Source organism: Stegostoma tigrinum, chromosome 26 (genome assembly GCF_030684315.1).
Source record: "Stegostoma tigrinum isolate sSteTig4 chromosome 26, sSteTig4.hap1, whole genome shotgun sequence".
Lineage (NCBI taxonomy): Eukaryota > Metazoa > Chordata > Chondrichthyes > Orectolobiformes > Stegostomatidae > Stegostoma > Stegostoma tigrinum.
In genome coordinates, this window is record NC_081379.1 from 23,841,021 (window position 1) to 23,864,876 (window position 23,856).

Genomic DNA, 23,856 nt, shown 5'->3' on the forward strand with positions numbered 1-23,856 from the left:
GGAGACATCATAATAGTCATCTCATAGTTGCTAGTAAATTAATCCCTAAGAAAATAAGCTAACATTGTGCTTCTAATTTCCCAGCTCAGTTGCCCCTCCTAGACATAATAGTTAGAGATCCCATCAGCAAGTTATGTTACAAAACTAATTCACCTCAGATCCATGTTTTGCTATCACTGCATAAGTTCCGCAGCTAGATTTTCAAAAAGAATACCAAGAACCAGTCAGCTACTTGCTGGTAACTCTGTGTTGATCCAATGAGCAGCTCCAATTAATTAAAAGCAGCTTGGTCTGAAGTTCATCTGCACTGTTAGTTGATCTCATTGAGGGAAGTGGCCAGGAACAATAAATTTGGCCTTGGTCAAGGAAGAAGGTATGGGAGGACATGGATATATATGGCAGGGAAAGGTGGTTCCTGCTCCTGTTTGATGTACTGCGACCCTGCTGGATGTACACAGGTCCCCTGTGTTGGGTTATGACACGATGGAGCTGCAATTCCACTTCACTCCTGCCACGTCATAAATATCTTCCAGAACTCAATGATAAAATTAGTTTTAAATAAGAACCACTTGGGCTTCTCCATGTTATCCTCAGGAAGAATGTAATGTCAACAGGAAAGAGACAGGAATGAAATAAAACAAATGTTCAAGCAAGTAAAAAATGCTCAAATTCACAGATAAATTTCTACATGTTAGCAATGGTTCAGTGGTACCGTGCTCCCCTAAAGCAGAGGTTGTGGGTTCAAGCACCACTTTAAACATTCGAGCACATGAGCTAGGCTAACACTACAGTGTATTGACAGAGAGCCCAACAGCAACAGGTGCTACTAGAGCGCAGTACTGATAGACGGCTGAATGGTAATAGATGCTGTCTTCAAACTATCACCAGCCATTTCAGTCGGGGGGAGGGAAGGTAAGGGAACCCCTTGTACTTTTGAAAAGCAGGTGGGCTTCCATTGATCTTTGTCAATATCATCCAACATTTGATGAAGCATTTAATTGTCTACTTTTGTTGTTCTTTATTTGCACTTCTTACAATAGTGGTACTACTATATATCAAGAATGGTTCTTTGTTTATAAATTGTTTCATGATGTCTTGGGAAGAGTGCTATATGTCAATGCAAGCTCACTCTCTTGGTACTTATCTCTTATTCAAACACCCAACAAGCCAAACACTGCAAAGCATGGCACACATGCACAATCACATTACCTTACAAACTGTGCAACACATTCCAATAAGCTAACTACAAGATTACTTGCTACAAAAAAATCAACAAGCCTACATGCAATATAAACAGTAGTGTGTACACACCACAATAAGCTTACAATCCATTACACCTCATTTATCATTGAATAAATATAATTATTACCCATTATTCCCACAATGCATACTTAGTTCATGTGAATAACACGAAAGTCAAAATATTCTTTTGAAACTGATCCTTTCATTTCAGATAAACAAAGAAATAAATTGGCATCAAAATAACAAATCCTCTTTCAACAGGTCTTTCTTTTGCCTCAACCTATTCCCTCCAATAGTGACTGATATTGCCCTCAAACTGTCCACGTATTTCCTGTGCTTCTGCCGTCACTCATTCCCCTCCAGCCTGCAAGAGGTTCCCCTTTGTTCTCACCTGCCACCCACCAGCCTCCATATTCAAAAGATCATTTTCCACCACCTACTGTAGGACATTGCCATCAAACACACCTCCCCATTCTACCATTCAGAAGGGCCTCTGCAATCACTGCCAGCACGCGTCCCCTTTCACAACACCATTGTAGGCAAACACGGGAGTTGTAGCACCTCTCCTCGTGCCTCTTCCATTCCCTTGGACCCTCAAGGACCTAAACATTTCTCTCTTGATTTACCTCATTTTCTGTTCTGGTATTGTGTTCGCTGCTCAAAACGCGGTCTCCCCTATGTTGGAGAGACCAACGAAAGGTTGGATAACTGCTTTGCAAAATATCTCCATTCAATCTACAAATATGACTCTGAGCCTGCAACTGCCTACCTTTGTAATTCTCCACCTTGCTCCCACTCTGACATTAGTCATCATGCCTCCTGTAGTGTTCCAAGGCAAGCTTACAGAACAGCGCCTCATTTTTCTGACAGATTTGAGCAGCAACAACTCTTTTAATCAGTCATTTAATCTCTGCTGTCTTCCAATCAATCACCGTCTTACCCTTTGGTTCCCTTTCATCAGCATCCCCGCTTTCAATTACTAAAAACTTGCATATCAAACTTTTCCCACTTCTGATGACAAGTCATCAACCTGAAGCATATAAGTCTTGTTTCTCTCTGTATAGATGCTGCCTGAACTTTTAGCCATTTCCAGAATGTTCTGTTTCCGTAATTAATCCTCTGGCTGTGTTTAGTGCAAGTCTAACAATCTATTTAGAACAGTGCAGGGAACAAACTTTGATGCTGAGGAATGATGTGTCTTTCCACTTAAGAAACGCAGTGATTATAAAGTCTGGTCTCTGGTCAGCTAGAGTATTTTCTGATGCGTAACAAAACTGTACAATGGTGTTCTGACATCAATATGTGCATTAAACACAATTTAACAGTTTCTGAATTTCCAAAGTCATTCATTGTGTGAATGCTGAAGACCTATTAACTGTGCAAAAACAAAGTTGCTGGAAAAGCTCAGCAGATCTGGTAGCATCTGTGAAGGGGAAGAATAGAGTTAACGTTTTGGGTCTGGTGACCCTTCCTCAGAACACAGGAAGGGTCTGAGGAAGGGTCACTGGGCGCGAAACATTAACTCCATTTTTTGCCTTCACAGATGCTGCCAGACCTGCTGAGCTTTTCCAGCAACTTTGTTTTTGCCCTGATTTACGACATCTGTGGTTTTTTCGGTTTTTATTACATATTAATTGTACTTTTTTTTCTTTTCAGTCATTGTCACACCAATTTGACAGATTAATTTTGCACAGATTTATGTGGCTCTATGAACATTAGTTTGGCACTAAATAAGCAGAAGTTAGTCAGGGGCTGTGATTCAAGTTCCACATGAACTGAGCTGTAGTGACTAAATGTCATTTCACACAGGACCCTTATAAAAACTGCAGCAAGGCCTGCCCTCTTCCCAGCCCCCATCCCCACCCCACCCCCAATAAAGTGGAAAGTTCAAATTTGAAGAGGTGTTATATAGGATAAATGGCGCACTAAAGCATCATTTATAAATTAGGCTATTCACTACAGATGTTGGGCATTCCCCCAAAGCAAAGTTAATCAATAAAAATATATTAAAAGTTTCCATTTTCAAACACATACATGTCCATAAATTGAAATTAGACAGGAAGGTACAGAAGGTATCCCTTTCTACAGATGACACAGTAATGTCACAATTTATCTTGAAAATCGATTCCGTCAATCTCTTTGGGCGAAGCTAATTCCTTCTCTGTACCCAACCTTTACTCTAACATTGTTATCTACCACGTACTAAACTATCAAATCAGTAGCAAAGGGAGCTGCAGGCAAGTTCTAATGAAAACAAAGCTTCTTCCATTCTTGCCCCTCTATCACACAGTTGTTTTCCTTGAGCTTCCTGTTAATCAAATAGATATAACGTATTAATTTAACACTGCAATTAGTTAAATCGTATTTCTCTGCTCATTTAAAATATTTTTAGCTTAAGTATTCCTGGCTCTGCTGAGCTACAAACTTTAAAAATCACAGCATTGGCATGAATGCAGCAGAACAGTGTAACAGTGTTTTAATGTGTTTTGTGTCACCTACAGTGATATTTCAGCAACAAGTTACAAGTTATTTTAAACCTTTGAAAGGAAAACACTAAAGGCCACAGAAACCCTTACTTTCAACATGACCACCAGATGGTAATGGGTGTAAAGGAATGGGATTCAGAGATTACTACTGTCCCCGTTTGTTCAATACGTCTTTATGCCATTTGGAAAAACAAATGTCAGATACACTTCTGTGCTTCAATCCATCATTTAGAATCTACCTTTCTTCAAAACTGAGATGTCAAATTAACTTAATTGAAATCATCAGTGGTTACATCTCGACTTATCTTGTTTTGGTACAATATCTTTGATCTTCATTAGTAGCTCAAAAAGTAAATGTACCACCAGTGCAGATCTGAATTAAATGGTTCAAAAATATCCCAAGCGATTCTTCCGCAGTTTGTGCAATGGTAGCTGAATTTAACTAAGGCCAAAGCAGGTTCAATACAATTGGCTCACGGTCTACTGGTTAAGCGGAGCTTAAACAAAGAGATCCAGGGCTCTCGCATTCCATCCAATATCCAGAAACTCACATCTGGCCTGATGCACGAATATTAGTTGCTGCCTGAACTCTATGGTCACATCCTAGGACAGGCAGGGAATGCTCAAGGAAACAGGATAGAATCAGGAAGAGGAAGGATGAAAATATAATGAGTAAATTATCCAATCTGTCTTTCTTTAAAGAAAATCAGAAAGAAAAATGTGATGTGACTTCAAAGTTAAAGACCAGGAGCATTGGAAAGTTTGTTTTAAATATCTACATCCCTTCCTCTCATTAATAAATAATTATCTCCAAACAAAATTGTTAAAGCACAATGTAGCTAAATCAAAGAGCCGATATAAAAACTTACTGGAATATCTTCGCCTGTGACACAACCTTGTCCAGAACAATCTAAAAATACTTCACCGATAGAAACATTTCTGAAATAGTCACTTGCAAATGATACAGCAATCTGTGAGGGACATTCAATTCTGTGATTTTCACTCCTGGAATGTCCTCACTCTCCACTTTCAAATTGAAGTTATACGGATTTATTAAGGGGGGGGCATAGTAAGAGAGAAGCCCGCTGCTCTGCCTAGCAACTGTTCAGATTCGAGCCTCTACAGACACTCCGAGTGGAGAACAGCGTCTGTTTCACCTGCCGTCTGGATAAACAATGTCTCCTTTTCAGACTCGATGGACATATAAAGCGCAAGCAAATAAATGGAATTGTTGGAGAGCTTACGGGGAGGGCAACAGACTGGCAAGGTCACCTTCTGGTCCCCAAACGAGGGGCGGCGCCATCACATCTGGCCTGGACAAGGCGACACTGCCGCTCAGACCCAGGCATGACACCCCCAAAATGAAACAACATCGCAACGCCCCGACCCCTCCTCAAATAAACCAGCGGAAAGACCACACGGCTGCCGAATCCCAGGCGAGAAACAAAATCAAGTGGACCATCCAAATCCCAGGACAGAAGCTCCAGGTAGCCCGGGGCACAATTCCCTCCCTTCCATTTCTCTGCGATGTTCTTGTCATTTCCCATGTTACAGAACATCAATCATCCAGAGCGCTGGTGTCTCTGAGTCTGATTTATGAAACATTAGCAAGCGAATACAATTACACTGCTCAGACCGAGCGTCCCGTTCCGCAGAGATTCACAAAAATACCACAACCAATTGTCTGGTATGAAGTTGGAGCGCTGCAACCGGGACCTTCCACATTAACCCGAAAGACGTTCACACCGTTCACGGGAGGTTGTTTGGTTTTGTCCTGTAAACCTTGGGTAATTGCTACAGTAACGGTTACGGAAAGATCATTGCCGAGTCAATTTTCCCTCGGAGATTACAGTCCAGCCCGAAAAAAAATCATTTATTTCCAACATAAAAACAATGTTAAAAGTTATCTAATTAATCCGCCTCCCAAGTTAAAGCGAGCGAGCTATCTATAAATAAAAGTCCGGTTTAACATTGCTGACTGACACAGCACATCTAAGTGTGAGCGGCAGGAAGAAAAGTTAATCAACATTTTAGGAATACAGTTTAAAAAAAACGCACCAATCTTGCAGTCAAAAAAAAGCAACTGTAAATTGTGCCGAGCCCAGCTTTATTTGCACAAAGCAATCGTCCCTTACCTGTTTGTTACCATTATAAGTATTGTTTATTTAAACAAAGCTTTTTTTGTTGTCCTAATAAGCATAATACATTGCCCGCTAAACTGTCTGAATGTCTTGTACTTTCTTGGTGTGAGTGTGTGTATGTGTGTGTGATTGTGTGCTGAGTGTAGAGGGGCAGCTAATCTCACACAGTGGCCGCTGAAACGGAGCACACTGGCGGAGCGCGGCACCATCTTCACTGCGCTGCTGCTGCTGCTGATCGATCACTGAACTGAACAAAGGCAGAGATCAATTTCTAATACGTATCAATCGAAAGCTGCGACTTTCCTCTCGGCGAGCGCCGCCAAAAACCCACCAAAAAGCCCGAGCCCAGCCCGGGCTCGGCGGCGAAGACCCCCTGTCCCTCTCCCCTCCATATTCCGGGGTTAAAAGCTGTAGCTTTCCTCACTAACCTGGAGGCGCCGTAGATCAAATTTCTTCCAATATTGAAACATCGATCCCACATTGGCGGCCATCTTGGGGGATATTGAAGCGATATTTTCTCTTTATTTTTCCTTCGGCTCCTCTCAATATCCGGCCTGGATTCTCGCCTCAACTGGCCACTTCAAAGAATACAGAGAAGACGCAACTCCAAACACTCAGTCACACACACACACACACACACAGAGGGAACTCAGGGGTTATAGTCACCGCTGCAGAACCCCGGCTCCTGCCTCCTCTCATCTTTTCCCCCTTTTTTCCTTACGCCCCCTTTCTCTTCTCTGAGGCAGATAAAGACGGCGTTCCTGGGTATTTTTAATTGTTGTTGAACTTCAATTTTTCTGCCGGGCTTGATTTTGATCAGATTACCACAAGCGGCAAAGTGAACAATTAGAAGCGTGGGCGGGTCATGTCAAACCTTTTGAGCAAATTGCGGCATTTTTTAATAATATTCCACACAGATTGAACACATCTCGTATCTATCAAGGTGCACTTTTCTGAGGTGTCACTTTATGCCATCTTTAACGTGCAGTGGCAAGGAAATCGTGTTTTCATCTGGATTACAAATGCAATGATATAACTTTTTTGGAGGGGGTAGTTCAGTCCACTTTGGAAAAATGTTATGTCACTTTTTCCTCTAGTGTTTATACTTCTGGGGAACGTTTGTTTTATCGAAACGGTGAGAGTTTCACTATATCATGTGGATTTGTGTACCATTTATTTCAGTCTGTATCGGATCCACACTATGGGTGATTTGATCACTTTGTCAGCCCTGATCCAGACTGACTGGACAGTGTCCAGCCAGCGGCTCCAACTCTCAGGATCTGAAGTAGGTTCAGCAATTTTCAGTTTCCTGCGTTTTTTTTCTCTCTCTTAAATTAAACTTGCTTTATTAACATTGTTTTCTCTAACAGACCCGTAGCAGTAAAACTAAAAAAAAAGACCACCTGGTTATGATTGGAGTGTGCAATTCCTTTATGTCCTACTTTGACGAACTGCGGCGACATGAAAGGTTACAAATTCCAGCTGAAAACTGCCTTCCGTTGCGCGACCGACTTTTATCCGGAGCCGGTGTTACACACAGGGACCACCCACACACTCGGCTCACACAGGATGTTGAAGAGTCAGTTTGACTGCATTTTTTGTGCATGTATGTTGTTGTTGGTAAATTTACAGTGCCGTCCAATCCCACGCGCTGGAGTTCCGGACTGCCTGTTACAGGCATTCGATGCAGAGCGGCGCCAGTGTTGAACTGATGCGAACAGCTACAATGTTACTTGTTATCGTGCATCCACTTTGATATGCGGGGAACTTCGCCGAGGCTTCAAACTTCGACGATTTGTCCCTCGGGTGCAACTTTTTGGGAAATCGGAAGGGGGGAAAAATCCCTGGTTCGACAGATGTCTTATTTTGGAAGTACTACTTTCTACATAATACATTTTTAATGTCGCGGTAAAAAAAAGATTTTGATCAATTTTTGATGCGTCACGACTGTCTTTATGCTGCGAGAGTCCATAATTTTTTACTGATAGTAAAACTATAGTAATATAATAATTTTAATAAACAATTCTATCAATAGTCTGTTGACATTCTCATTTATACATTTAACCGGTTGCAACCAACGTTCTGTGTAAAAATATACACAAATCTTGCTCGTTTGCAATTTCAAGCATGTAAGCAAATTAAAGACTCATCTTTTTCCGAGGATTATAACCAGTACTTTAAAACGTTCTTGCTGCACAGTTTGTTTCACGTGGGAAAATACTGGAAGTGGCGAGTCTGCAGTTGCAAGGCGTGTTGAGGCTGATGCACTGTGACCTGGCGCTTATATTAACAAATATAACTGTGCACAATATAATCAACCCAGCAACAGACCTGTCCCTGGCGAATCTATTACAGTCTACGCCCCGCGCCCTCAAAAAGACTAACTCAACAAAATAAAGTTCACCAAACGCATCCTATATCTAATACTTTTTTCCCACGTTCGAAGTACATATTGATGGAATTGAAATCCCAATTTATTTAGACCTCACCGAAAGCACTTTGCTGTGGTAGCGTTTTTGCTTAGCTTCAGATTTTACAAAGTTGGGTCAAGTGAACGACAACATCACAGAAATTTTCATAGATCAGACAGAGGCGATTCGGTCCATCAAGTTTGCAGCGACCGTCTGAAGAGCATGCCACCCAAAACTCACATTTGCCGTGGCTAATCCGTCTAGCCTACACATCTTTTTTGAACTGTGGGAGGAACCCAGCACACACATGATCATCAGCAAAGGCTAGATTCGAACCCAGGTCCCTGGTGTTGTGAGGTAGCTGTACAAACGAGTGACCCACCCGTTGTCTGAGCAACCTGTTCAGAGATAGTAACACACTGCTCTGGAGCAGGTTTGACATGAGCCCGGGCCGCTACTATAACACGATCAGAGGCCTCACAATAAATTCACACAATTGCATCACAGTGGATGAAAGAAAATCAGCTCAACTAGCTGCATATTGGGAAAATATTCTGGCAACAGACTATTAACTTGCTGCGCAAGCCTTAAGGATGAGCCACCAGCTGGAGAAAATGGACCATTTTCTTTGGAAGTAGAATTGTTTTAGTTCTTATAATGATCCAGCCAATCTAGACCACTCATTTTACACATAAGGGACAAATGAAAAATCTATCTTCTTGTTTGCTGTAAGGACATTGCGTCAATCCATGCTCTCGTCATTGTAGTCAAAAAATCTCAATTAAATTGTTAATATTGTTCACTCATACCCTGAAATGCATGTATCATTATAATTGACACTTTTTCTCAGCAGTAAACAAAATCCTTCTAAATATTCTACATTGTTACATTACCTACTGGGCAAAAGGTTCTCCCTGGTTACACCTTTCTGCACTCTCTTTCACTTCTACCAAAATATTCTGCACCTATCTTTAAGCCTTATCATGTGAAGTGAGCAATGTGAGCCCAAATTTCTTGCACATTCCTAGCTGCCCTTGAGAAGGAGATGATGAGTTGCTTTCTTGAGCTGGTGCAGTCCAGAGTGAGTGGGCACATGCAGTGCTGTCATAGAGGAGTTCCAGGATTTTAACCCAATCACAGTGGAGGAATGGTGATATTGTGGCATGTCATAGGGTACACTATGTGACCTAGCAGCACTGAATGTAAGAGATCATTGCATATCCAGTGCTTCTAGAGACCTAGAGGATTTCGATTTTAAAGGACTATAAGGTTATCAACCAAATCACCTTCATGCTGCATTTAAAGATGCTTAGGGGAAAAGGCAAATGTTGAGGAGGAAGTGTAGATCCACCAATGCTATGACAATAAGCTGCAGCAATCCCCTCCACCCCAGCTCAGATGGATTCCCCAGTTGTGGTCTATGTATCTTTGGTGCCTGCCTAAAACATGGAAATACCCTCCAAGCGGAGAAAAGAGCTCTTGGCAGGCAGATGTTTCAGTCTTGGCTACTCCACAAGTAACACTGAAAAGGAGAAAGGATGGCACTGCCACGAGTGGGAGGAGGGGTGCTGGAAACAATTTATGGTGAACCATGTGATGTGAAGGTGGGAAATGTTTTCCATGTCCACCCTCTATTTCAGTTGTTCACAGAATGGCAGGCATTAGAGTGAACACTTACCACATCTCAGCATCGGTATATGCTTACAATACCTTTTACAGTTTCAAAGATGTTGTTCACTTGGCACCATTTAGAGTTAGAAATTAGAACTAGTAATCAAAATATTAAATACATTCCACACACACAATGTGTGCATCCACTCCCATCAGGAGATACAATCTGGAATCTTGTCAATACTTGTTATTTGTTAGATAAAGCAATGCCTTTCTTAATTACATTATTTGGGAGGAACAATTCATCTCTTTTTTCCCCCTCAAAGGAAAATAAAACCAAAGGGTGGGGTTCCATTAGGTTTTTGATTTAAGATGTATTGTTCTAGTAGAATGCTAATCCAAACTGTAGCAATCATAAGTCATCTACCACATAGCAGCAGTTCTGCATACCATTCCAACATCTTGTTAACTCTTCCCCTTAAATTAATCAACTAATATGTACTGATATATAATGAACTACAAATCTGTTTCATGCTGTAGTCTATGATTAAGTACCAGTTTTACATTGAAATGAAAGAGCAATGGAGATTGTGATAGGGTGATATGCCCAGGAAAATTCTTTCATGCACTGTGTTCTCTGTCTCCGTCATGGAATATATACTATAAATACTCACTTCCACCATTACCAATGGATGTGTGCTATTATTTCTGTGTCAATGCAGTGCTTTTAACACATCTTATTAACTGCTTTGGAAACATCAAAAGGTCAAAATTGCAAATATGCCATGATTGGCTGCTAAACTTTGTTAACATAAATTAAATGACAAACTGGGAAGCACAAAGCAAAACTGCTCATTTCTCACAATTGTGTGTACAGGTCGTAAATTATTATTTTAAAAATTGGCATTCATTATTACCTCTGTAGTGAGAATATTACACTCAGTTGAACACTTACATCTGACCTGTTGAGTTTTGGTGCTGGCATTCAGTGTAAGACAAATGAAATAATCTCCCCGAGACAGTAGGAACTGCAGATGCCGGAGAATCTGAGTTAACAGGGTGTAGAACTGGATGAAAACAACAGGCCAAGCAGCATCAGAGGAGCAGGAAACATTTCTGAAGAAGGGTCTAGGCCCAAAACATCAGCTTTCCTGCTTCTCTGATGCTGCTTGGCCTGCTGTGTTCATCCAGCTCTACACCTTGTTACCTCAAATAATCCCCATGGACTTCCTCATCTACGGTACAAAACATGTAAAAGCACCTTTTATGTTTATAATAGCTCCAAGCCATTTTGGTAACATCCACATAAAACTAAATCAATTCAATAAGATACATTGCTGTTAGTGTCTGAAGCTCTAGATCATTGAAATAAATTAAATTTGTTGGCGGTGCTACGGGTCTTAAAGTCGTCAGTTTAATTCATCTGTTAAGAGCCAAGATGACAGGTGCTATTTTTAACAAGCAGAAATATATTTGGATATCGCAAGAAGTGACAATCAGTAGCAAATTCTCTAAGTGACTGGAGGTAGCTATTTGGTTCACTACACTTGTACACACACTGTAGTTGGAATTTTAGCGTACAATTTGTACCATGTTTCCAGATGTATACGTATATATGTCAGCAGGCTCCCCATCTCAATTAGGTCATCAGTGAGAAGTGACAAGAGTTAAAACCTAGCCATTCCTCAGAGTGAGAAAAACTGTTCTCTGTTCAGAAATGTGCAAGTCAATGAACCCAAGCCTGTCTCATGCAATTAGAATCTGAGTAACCCCTTTTAGAGTTGCATGAGAGAGCAGGTTGCTCATACAATCTTTCATTCAAGGTATGATGCCTAGGAATTTCAAATCCGTTAACTTTGGATGGAGCACTTTAATGAGGCAGATAATTTTGCACATAATCATTTATTGCTGTTACTATATAAATATCAAATACATTCAAAATAATTCAAAAGAAGAACACCATGTAATATAACTCAGAGTTGAATATCTTTGATGCTCTAACGTGAAGAATAGATGAACAACAGATCGAGTAATATTAATTGAGGGGAGCATTGAGTCAGGGAAGAATAGAAGGTAGTACACTAGTACTCAGTTGTGGGGTATGATTTGTTACCAGTGACTGTACACAGCAAGTTGTTGGGAGTACATGGCTCATAGAAATCAAATGCACCCTAATAAATAAAAAACAATTTGTATTAAAATTTTTAGCAGTAGAAACTGTTCTAAGATTTTCGCAGATGTGCTATCAAACAAAGGAAAACAAAGTAAATAAACAACACTAAGTAAAAGTAATAAAAAATGTGAGGCTGGATGAACACACAGGCCAAGCAGCATCTCAGGAGCACAAAAGCTGACGTTTCGGGCCTAGGCCCTTCATCAGAGAGAGGAATGGGGAGAGGGTTCTCCCTATTTATTCCAGTTCCCTCTTCCCATCCCCCTTTTCTGATGAAGGGTCTAGGCCCGAAACGTCAGCTTTTGTGCTCCTTAGACGCTGCTTGGCCTGCTGTGTTCATCCAGCTCCACACTTTGTTATCTTGGATTCTCTAGCATCTGCAGTTCCCATTATCTCTGATACCCTAAGTAAAAGTGTTAGGTTCCAAGAAGTGTCTTTGAAGAGGAATTGGAGGGAGGCCAAGAGAGTTAGGAAGTGAATTGCAGAGCTTCAGGTCCTAGCAGCTGAAGGCATATGATCCAATGGTGCAGTGATTAAAACTGGTGAAGCTCACAAGGCCAGAACTGGAGAAGTGCAGAATTCGAGAAAGTTGGCAAGCTAGGACCGATTACAGTCATAGAAAAGGATGAGATCACTGAGGATTTCAATAAAAGGGTGGTGAGAGTTTAAAAGCTGAGACACCAACTAAGAGCCAGAGTGACAATGAACAAGTTAGGGTATGGGCAGCAAAATTTTGGATGGCCTCATGTTTGTGGAGGGAGCAAAATGCAAAATAACAATAAAAGTTTCTTATGGAGGTGCTTCATGCATATTCTAATTCAGAATAACATCAGGAGGACACAGAGGGAGGCAAAATTTATGGCAGAATTTGACAAGGGATGCTTGGTGAAGCCTGTATCGACATTGGAAGCAACTAGTTCCATCTTTTATGTCTTTTTTCAGACACTCACCTGGCAGTGCTGAGTTGCCAACTAAGGGAGATTATACATTGTTAAGTGTTTCATTAATGCTGCAACTTGGCACATTAATATTCAGCTTCCTATGTTACCAAACAAACTGAGCAAACTCAATGTTGAGAAATCTTGACATGGAAATCAGAGCAGGTACCTGGTGACCTCAGCTCACTACTGAAGAGCCTCCATATTGGTTACCACACAGCCATAGCTCAGAGCATGATCCATGGCCACTGGCTGCATACACACTATGCCCATGATCATTGGCATCCAAGATTTGCCAACCCCTCAGGATCTACATGGCACCTAGCTGATTGACATGCAGCATGCTAAGGAAGCACAGGCCTGCATTGCAGGGCATACCACCGACTGACATTGAAAGGTTGCCATAAGGACACTGCACAGAGACAGACACCCAGCTCAAGGATTGGACCAGGCTACATCTTGGGGCTTGAAAAAAAACTGAAAGAACTGCAGATGAAAGTGAGGGCAGGGTGGAAATTGGAAGTGAAATCATTGAACTTTTCCAATTCCAGATGAGAAAGAGAAACAGCACTGACGATATCATTGATATATCAGAGAAAGAATTGTGGGTGGGGGCCAAAATAGGAGAGGGTGGGGGCCAGTTCTGGTCTATGTCTGACTCCTCTCTTCCCTTCCTTGGCATCTCTATTTCCATTTCCAGGGATAGATTGGCCACTAAATCCACTATAAACCCACTGACACCCACAGTTACCTGGACTATATATCTTCCCAACCTGCTTCATGTAAAGACACTATTCCATTCTTTCAGTTCCTCCTTCACCGTCACTTATGTTCAGATAAAGCTAACTTTGACAAGGCAGCCTCCAAAATGTTCACCATCTTCGTCAACCGAGGATTCGCCAGCACCATTGTTGACAGACCCCTCAACCAGGCTCGACCCATCTTCCACAGTTTTGCCCTCGCCCCCTCTCTTCCCTCCTGCAACAGCGATAGGGTTCCTCCTGTCCTTACCTACCATCCCACTAGCATCCACATCCAGAAGATCATCAGACACGATTTCTGCCACCTCCAGCAAGATGCCACCAACAGACACATATTGCCCTCCCCTCCCTTGGCAACCTTTCGCAGGCACCATTCCTTCCAGGGCACCCAGGGTCCATTTTTCCTTTACTCCCATCACCCCCTCCCCTCCAACATCAATGCCCCACAGATCCTTCCCCTGTAAATGGTGAAGGTGCAACACCTGCCCATTTACCTTCTCCCTCCCCATTATCCAAGGGCTCTTGTTTTCAGCGGCAGCAGTGTGATCCAGAGTGCCGACAGGAAGGTAAGGTGGTTTTTGTTTCTCCCTGTATAAAAACTTACTTCGTGCAGCAAGCAGCCCTCTTGTATTCAGCGGCAGGTGTGTGGAGGGAACACAAGCCAGGAAGAAACAGATAAGTTCAGGCATGGTACACATCAGTACCAATGACGTAGGTTGAAAAAGGACCGAGAATGTGAAAAACAAGTACGGGGAGTCGGGTTGGAAGCTGAAGTCCAGGACTGGATTACTACCAGTGCCATGTGATAATGAGCTAAGAAATAAGGAGAGTGCAGCTAAACACGTGGCTACAAGGCTGGTGTAGGAGGCAGGGCTTCCATTATGTGGATAATTGAAGCACATTCTGGGGAAGGCGGGACCTGTACAGGAAGGACAGGTTGCACCTGAATCAGAAGGGCACAAATATCCTGGGAGGGAGGTTTGCTAGAGCTGTACAGGATGGTTTAAACTAGTTTGGCAGGGGTTGGGGAACTGGATTTGTAATTCAGCGGATGAGGTATTTGGCCTTGCAACAAACACAACAGGGAGTGAGGTGGTTTATAAAGAAATGCGGTTGATGGAACATAATTGCGGACACCGAGATGGTTTGAGGTGTATGTACTTCAATGCTAGAAGTATCAGAAATAAAGCGGATGAACTTAAAGCATGGGTCAGTACTTGGAACTAGGATGTTGTGGCCATTACAGAAACTTGGGTGACTCAGGGAGAGGAATGGCTGTTGGAAGTTCTGGGATTTAGATGCTTTAAAAGAAATAGGGAGGGTGGAAAAAGAGGTGGGGGAGAGGAATTGCTAGTCAGGGTGAGTATAGCAGTTACTGAAAGGCCATTCGAGAATGAGTCAGTTTGGGTTGAGGCTAGGAACAAGAAAGGAGCAGTCACTTTGTTGGGGGCTTTTTACAAACCCTCCAATAATTGCAGACACGTAGAGGAGCGGATTGGGAGGCAGATACCGGAAAGGTGCAGAAGTCACAGGGTTTTAAATCATGGGTGACTTCAAACTTTCCAAATACTGATTGGAAACATTTTAGTTGTAATAGTTTAGATGAAGCAGATTTTGTCCAGTGCGCTCAGGAAGGATTCCTGACACAGTTTGCAACATGAGGAGAGACCACTTTGGATTTGGTGCTTGGCAAACGAACCAGGCCAAGTGTTAGACTTGTTGGTAGGACAGCATTTTGGCGGTAGCGATCATAACTCTTTTTTTTCACAATAGTCATGGATAAGGATAGGTACATACGGCAGGGTAAAGTTTGCAATGGGGGAAGGGTAATTACAATTCTGTTAGGTAAGAACTGGGTAACATAAATTGGGAACAGATACTGTCAGGGAAGAGCACCTCAGAAATGTGGAAGTTGTTTAAGGAATGCATAGTGCATGTGCTCAATATGTTTGTCACTAGCAGGCAGGGAAGATGCGGTCGAGTGAAGGAGACCATGGTTCTCGAGAGAGGTCAAATGACTGGTTAAGAGGAGTAAGGAGGCTTATGTAAGGTTTAGGAAAAGAGGAATGGAAAAGGCTCCACAGGGATACAAGTTAGCCAAGAAGGAGCTGAAGAAAGGGCTTAGGACAGCTATAAGGGGGCATGAGAAAACCTTGGCGGATAGGATCAAGGAAAACTCCAAGGTTTTTTACATGTACGTGCAGAACAAAAGAATGACCAGAAAAAAAGTAGGGCCAATCAAGGATTGTAAAGGGAATTTGTGCAGAGCCTAAAGAGATAGGAGAGGTCCTTAATGCATACTTTTCTTCAGTATTCACAACTAAGAGGAACTTAGTTGTAGAGAAGGATGTTGTGAAAACAGGCTGGTAGGCTCGAGGAGGTTGATGTTAGTAAAGAAGATGTGCTAGGAATTCTGAGGAATTTGAAGATCGATAAGTCCCCAGGGCCTGATGGGATTCTATTGGAAGTGAGGGATGAGATCCCAGGGCCTTTGGCGATGATCTTTTGTCCTCATTGTCCACGGGTACAGTGCCGGAAGATTGTAAAGAAGCAAACGTCATTCCCTTGTTCAATAAAGGGAACAGGGATAGCCCCGGAAATTACAGGCCAGTTAGCTCATATCAGTGGTGGGCAAATTATTGGAAAGGGCTCTGAGAGACATGGTTTATGATCACTTGGATAGGCACAGTTTGATCCGTGATAGTCAGCATGGATTTGTGAGGGGTAGATCATGCCTCACAAACCTTATTGAATTCTTTGGAGAGGTGACCAAACATAAGTATGAAGGTAGAGCAGTGGATGTGGTATACATGGATTTAAGTAAGATGCTTGATAAGGTTCCCCACGGTAGGCTCATGCAGAGGTAAGGAGGCTTGGGAAAGGGGGAAATGTGGCAGATTGGATTCAGAATTGGCTGACCCTTAGAAGACAAAGAGTGGTAGTCAATGGAAAATGTTCAACATGGTGCTCAGTTACGAGTAGTGTCCCACAAGGATCTGTTCTGGGTCCTCTACTATTTGTGATTTTTGTAAATGATTTGGATGAAAGAGTGGAAAGCTGGATCAGTAAGTTCGCAGACGATACGAAGGTGGACCACGTTGTGAATAGTGCGGAGTGTTGTTCTAAGTTACAAAGGGACATTGATAGGATGCAGAGCTGGGCTGAGAAGTGGCAGATGGAGTTTAACCCTGAGAAGTGCGAGGTGATTCATTTTGGAAGGACAAACTTGAAAGAAGAATACAGGGTTAACCGAATGATTCTTGGAAGTGTGGAGGAGCAGAGGGATCTTGGGGTTCACGCTCACAGTTCATTGAGAGCTGCCACCCAGGTGGATAGAGTTGTTAAGAAGGCATATGGTGTGTTAGGTTTCATTAATAGAGGGATTGAGTTCAAGAGCCGTGAAGCTATGCTCCAGCCTGGTTCGGCCACATCTGGAGTATTGTGTCCAGTTCTGGTCACCTCATTACAGTAGCGATGTAGAAGCGTTAGAAAAGGTGCAGAGGAGATTTACCAGGATGTTGCCCAGAATGGAGGGAAGCTCTTACAAAGAATGGTGGAGAGAGCTAGGGCCTTTCTCTTTAGAACGATGAAGGATGAGAGGTGACTTGATAGACGTGTACAAAATGATCAGAGGTAAAGATAGAGCAGACGGCCAGAGACTTTTTCCTAGAGTGGAGGTAGCTTTAATGAGGGGACATAGTTTTAAAGTGAAAGGAGGTAGATATCGGGGAGACGTCAGAGGTTTACTCAGAGAGTGGTAGGGGTGTGGAATGCATTGCCAAGGAGGGTAGTGGAGTCAGCCTCATTAGGGGCATTTAAGTGGCTATTTGATCAGCATATGGATGATAGTATAAGGTAGCGGTGGAGGTTAGATGGACCTTAGGTTTAGGGTAAAAGTTTGGCACAACATCATGGGCCAAAGGGCCTGTACTGTGCTGTACTGTTCTTTGTTCTAAACACATTTCCATGTGAAGCAACACTTTACTTGCACTTCATGCGATCTGGTCCACTGCATTCGCTATTCACAATGTGGTCTCCTTTACATTGGGGAAATGAAGCGTAAACTGGGTGACTTCTTTACAGAACATCTATGTTCTACACATAAAAAGGACCCTAAGCTTCCACTTTAACACACCACCCTGCTCCCTGGCCAACATCTCTTTTTCGGGCAAAGCTCAGTGTAAGCCCAAAGAACTGCACCTCATTTCCTGCTGGGGACCCTGCAGCCCTCCAGACTCAATACTGAATTCAATAATTTTATGGCCTGAACTGGCCCATTTACCCGCCCCCTATCCTACACACCAGGCCTTGTTATCACATAGTCTGCCATTACACACTACCTATTGTTATACACTAAAACTCTCCATTAACAGTTATTCACCCTCCTAGCTGGATTGTATCCACCCCTTTTGTCTGTCCAGACTCTATCCCTGACTACCGTTTCCTCCTTATTCCCTAACTTCTGCATGTAAACCGACATTTTCCTAGCGACCATCAATTCTCAGGTAGAGTCGTTACCTCTGATTTTTCTTCACAAATGTTGTCAGACCTGCTGAGCTTTTCCAGACACTTCTTTTCTTGAATCTTAGGTCTGTTCACTCTCTTAGAATTTGTTCACTTGGTGCCTAACTGTACCCTCACAGCATTGCTGCCTTGCCTTGTCCTGCGAATTAACACAGCCATCGAGACAGGCAGCTTGCCTTGCTGCTCAGCAGTCCTCAATCAAGGGGCTAGATGTCTTGCTGTATGACAGTGCGTTATATCAAACTCACACCCGGACATCATATGCCAACAGTTTATGCAGTGAGCTGCATGTGCAGCAAGGGGGCAGCCATGTCTCAAAGTCACTGGGGAGTAATCTTCACCAGCTGTGGTGATGGTACCTGTGGGTTGGAGGTGCTGGCATAGTAAATCAAGGGCAACCCAGGGGATTGGCCACAGTCAGTTATCGGGTCAGAATTTGCTGGGTTACAGGGTTTGTGCCTGAGTCTGGGAAGTGGGTCAAGGTCAGTCCTGTGGTTCCATTAAGGCCAATCACAGGGGTAAGGTTAGAGCAGTCAGGGAGATGTACAGGCATCAGTCAAAGGTCTGGATACTTTACATCCAGGGCTGTCCAGTTAGGTCACTCTAGAGGCTGAGCAACTGTCAGCCTATCAGATCTGTCCAAAGAGACTGGTGAGAGGGTGGGTGTCATTGCTGCAGGAGGAGACTCCGGAACCTATTCATTGAGATTGGGGCTGTGGGCTGGAGAGCTGGGAAAAGGAGGTAACTACTTGTAATGGGGCAAATACAGTAAAGCATGGATGGGAATGGGGAAATGTTCATCCAAGGCCAGGAGCACCCTGGCTTCAAGGAAGAGGACACAGTGTATGACTACAGCTGGCACAGTCAGCTCCTATTCCTGGGAATATGAAGGAAAGGTGGGCAGATAGGCCGGCCTTTGTAGAAGTGCTGGATGGGCACCTGGAGATATGTGAAGCTCTATGGGGTTCATGGGAAGTGCTACCAGGAAGTAGATCTGATTGACACATAAAGACACAGACTGATGAGCACTCACTGTCAGCTGTCATTTTGCCCGAAACCAAAGATACAGAAAGAATATGATTCGAACAACACACTGAGAGTGAGTGGTATAAGAATCTCTGCCTGTGAGGGAGGGAGCTGAAACAGCTGCTATTGAGACCCTTTAAAGGGAATCAGTGTCACCCACAGACCCCCGCAGTGTACAGGACAGGGAACTGTGTGGTCCCAAGTCCTTGGCCATCCAAATGCATTCACGGCCTGTTTGCTGTGCACTTCCCTTACCCAGATAAAACTGAGGGAAAGATTAGGGATGCAATAGGATGATGCAAATCTCCAGCAAACACTGATGGTGCTGGACTTGGCTGTCCATGGAAACCACTGTCCTGTCTGTAGAAGCAGACAGACAGTAACATGCTTGGTCCCAGAGTATAGCTGCATTCCTGCAGCTTCTGGCCAATAAGGGCCATTGTGTCCCATTCTCCTGCTCACTGCTCCTGTTCCTCCCTGCACATTCTGACAAAGTTCCCTGATTGCTGACTCTACAGGCCCCTCTCCTGCCTACAGCTGAGTAGACGCCTGGCCTCCAGCAGCCTCCGTGTGCGAGCGACCTCAGACAGCTGTGGAGTTGTCGCGGTGAGGTGATCGCCAGTTGTGCTCCCAAATGTTCTAACATAAAACACCTCACCGCAGTGTCAGTAACTGAGCTAGGGGGGATGGTGCAGGAGGCAGCCTTGCTAATGCCTCCTCTGAAACCTCGGCACTCTCACTCTCAAAGGTCACGTATCTGGCTTCTGGCAGAGCTGACCATTTCTCTTCCAAGGTCACAGACATGCCACTGCTATCTGCAAAACACAGGAGACAAAATGTGCAGTGGACAATGGTTAGGAATTGGGTGCAATAAATGAGACTGACAGCAGAGTTACTTTGAGAGTGACAGTGGTATGAAGAGTGGCACTAACTTGATTAGTGGGATATGGTTGTCTGGGCATCACTGCGGGAATAATCTCCATCTTCTCCTGTGAAGGACAGGATTCTTTTCCCATGGGTCTGAAGAGTTTAACGTCAGGCACCTGTCCAGGTCTCTGCCTTCTCTCAGAGTGAGGGAAAGGGAGGGATTGAATAAGGTGAAAATGGCTGGTACAGCTATTACAGCTGGTGCAGGTGGTCAAAAGTTCGTGAGGTGTTCTGAGGAAGTGAGTAGGCAGCACCAAAATCATAAAGGGTTAATGATTTGGGAAGTCGGAGGGGAATGAGACTGAGAGAGGAGAGATGTGGCAAGCAAATGTGAGAGTGGTGGAGAAGCCTTGGTAGGAGGTTGGCTCAGTGGCAGAGAGATAGACAAGTGTGAGGTGGCACAGAAAAAAAGCATGTGGTATTTAATTTGGTGCAGCAGGTAATTTACCCTCTTACAGCACTGTTTGCTCTTCGTCCTCGCCATGGAAACAACACTGCCCCAGCTGGCTGCTAGGGACTGGTGGCATGGTCTCTGCTGCCTGTCTTCTGGAAACAGGAGGCTCTCCCTTTGCACCAGGAACTCCAGGTGCAGTCAGAGAATCATAGTGCCCTCTTCCCCTTCTCCGACATTGTCTGACTGAATGACCATCACTGAGCAGGGAGCCTTCGGAATGCCAGTGCTTGCCCAGATACTCAGTGGCTTTGTAAAGCTGGTACGGGCACCAGGGAGCCCGGTCCATCAGTGGACATCTGCTGAGAGGTGAGCTTCTCCAGAAACAGTAGATGGTAAGATAGGGCTGGAATTTGATAAGGGGGACAGAGGAGGTATTTAGTGAGGCGAGTTATATAAGACACATCAAGAAAACCTGCTAAAAACTTTGCAGTAAAAACCTTCCAAATAAACTGTAAGGTTTATCCCAGAATGTTTGCCTGTCCTCTCAGGTGGTGAATTATGCATGACCAAAGTAGTCTAAAATAATATAAAGGGAAAATCTGGAATAAACTGCTAGGAACAAGTGTGCTTGTGATGTCATTGTTTAACATAGATCAATGGGGACAGACATATTTATTTCTCTTCAGTTGTGCTATGGTGACATCGTAGGCCATTGAGTTACTGGTCTATCGCCTGTCAACATCATTAATGGTAGACTATCACTCACTGTTGTCAACGAGTAAGCAATAAAACAATCATCCTCCCACAGCACCATTCCTCAGCCAATCACCCTATTATTTCAGTCCACACAATGCTCAGTAAAGCCCACTGAAAGACAATGCATTATGTTACCTTGAAAATGCTTTCTCTTTTGCATCAGCTCGAGATATGACTCACAATAAGGACTCTATTTAAAAGCAAATGCTATCCAGATGTGGAAAGATAGTGTAGCATTGGAGTCCGGTCTGGGAATGCTCTCTCTGTGTCAAACAGTTGGACCTTGTGCTGAATATGCACAGCTAGTACAGACTCCCTGTAACCTGTTAAAGAGGACTATTTCTACTATTTGCTGGTATTACTTTACTCTTCATTAGGAGGCAAGATACATCAAGATAACAACAAAGGAATAGGGAAGTGATTGTCCTACATATTCAAAAGACATGTGGATGCAAGCCCAAATTGCACAGTGTTTTTTTCCCCTTTATATAAAGTTAAAATATACTTATAGTTAATAGCATCAGTGCCTCAACGTATACAAACAGATCAGACATTACTACGAGACAAAATCCTATCATTCAAAAAGTAAATATCTATTTCAGAACAATCATTGAGATACATATTATCAAAATCAGAAATAGATTGTGTATTTAAGCTGATTCGGCAGTAGATTCAAACCTAGAATACCTGCAGTTTAAATAGAAGCACCATTCACTGATGGAATGTTTATGGAGAACCTAACTATCTCCATTGACATTTCATAACATTACCATTGCTGAATCTCCCCACAGCATTTTCTTGAGGGGACAGGGGTTGCTATGGATCAGATCCTTAATGGACTAAGCCATAAAAATAGTCTAGCTACACGAACAAGTCAGAAGCCGAGAATTGTGCACCAAGTAATGTACCTTCTGACTCCCCCAAGTCTGTGCATCATTTAACTTGCATGTAGAGTCCGTGATTAAGAAAGCGAATGTAATGTTGTCGTTTATTTCAAGAGGGTTGGAATATAAAAGCAGCAATGTGCTTCTGAGACTTTATAAAGCTCGAGTTAGGTCCCATTTAGAATACTGTGTCCAATTTTGGGCCCCACACCTCAGGAAGGATATACTAGCCCTGGAGCATGTCCAACAGAGATTCACACGGATGATCCCTGGAATGGTAGGTTTAACGTATGATGAATGGCTAAGGATCCTGGGATTGTACTCATTAGAGTTTAGAAGGTTGAGGGGAGATCTAATAGAAACTTACAAGATAATGCATGACTTAGAAAAGGTGGATGCTGGGAAGTTGTTTCCGTTAGGTGGGGAGACTAGGACCCGTGGGCACAGCCTTAGAATTAGAGGGGATAAATTTAAAACGGAAATGTACTGTATGAAATACAGTGAAATGCTTTGTTTACAATCATAATAGGCAAAGAATGCACAGATCAAAAAGAGTTAGAGGCATACAGGTTACATTGCAGTTACATTATTTGAGACTAGAGTCCGTTTAACAGTCTAATAATGGCTAGAAAGAAGCTGTTCTTGAACCTGCTGGTGCAGGTTTTTCAGCCAGAGAGTGGTGGGCTTGTGGAATTCATTGCCACGGAGTGCAGTGGAGGCCGGGACGTTAGATACCTTCAAGGGAGAGATCGACAAATTCTTGATCTCACAAGGAATCAAGGGCTATGGGGAGAGTGCAGGGATGTGGAGTTGAAATGCCCATCAGCCATGATTTAAATGGCGGAGTGGACTCGATGGGCCGAATAGCCTTACTTCCACTCCTATGTCTTATGGTCTTATGGTCTTATTTATAAGACAGAAGTCAGGAATGTGACAAAATACTGTCTGCTTGCCTGGATGAGTGCAGCTCTAACAACACTAGAAACTTCAACACCATCTAGGACAAAGCAGCCTGATAAATTTGCACACCCCGACCCGGCAATTCACCTCCACCCCAGTCAGAAAGAAAGGAGGAGAACATGCCCCCATCGACATCAATGGAACTGAGGTAGAGAGAGTGAAGAGCATCAAGTTCCTCAGAGTGAAGGTAATCAATGGCCTGTCCTGGATTTCCCATGTAAATGCTATAGTCAGGAAGGCACAACAACATCTCTTCTTCCTCAGGCAGCTCAGGAAATCTGGTATGTCCATAAGGTCCCTCACCAACTTCTACAGATGCACAACAGAAAGCATACTGCCCGGGTGCACAGCGGTCTGGCAAGGCAACTGCTCTGCCCAGGACCATAAGAAACTACAGAAGGTGATGTGCTCAGCCCAGACCATCACGGAAGCCAAACTTCCATCCATGGACTCAATTTACACAACCCGCAGCTGCAGAAAGGTGGCCAACATCATCAGGAACCCTTCACACCCTGGTAATGACTTCCTGCAACCTCTTCCGTCAGGCAGAAGATACAGAAGCCTGAATACATGCACCAGCAGGTTCAAGAACAGCCTCTTTCCAGCCATTATTAGACTGTTA

General features: G+C 43.3%; 1 protein-coding gene and 1 long non-coding RNA gene across 5 annotated transcripts in view; one reads left to right on the top strand and one right to left on the bottom strand.

Moving 5' to 3' along the window:
• The window catches only part of cux2b (cut-like homeobox 2b), a 302,961-nt gene extending 295,775 nt beyond the window's left edge, over nt 1-7,186 (bottom strand). For all 4 annotated transcript variants that reach the window (XM_048556467.2, XM_048556469.2, XM_048556468.2 and 1 more), the window contains exon 1: nt 6,298-7,186. In XM_048556467.2, coding sequence (XP_048412424.1) covers nt 6,298-6,360 — 63 coding nt within the window. In that variant the 5' untranslated portion in view covers nt 6,361-7,186. The remainder of the gene's footprint in view (nt 1-6,297) is intronic.
• On the top strand, nt 6,475-7,833 carry LOC132210999 (uncharacterized). Its single transcript, XR_009447271.1, has 3 exons — nt 6,475-6,634; nt 7,052-7,154; nt 7,240-7,833. It is a non-coding gene; the product is annotated as an uncharacterized LOC132210999 (long non-coding RNA).
• Nucleotides 7,834-23,856: the final 16,023 nt, after the last annotated feature.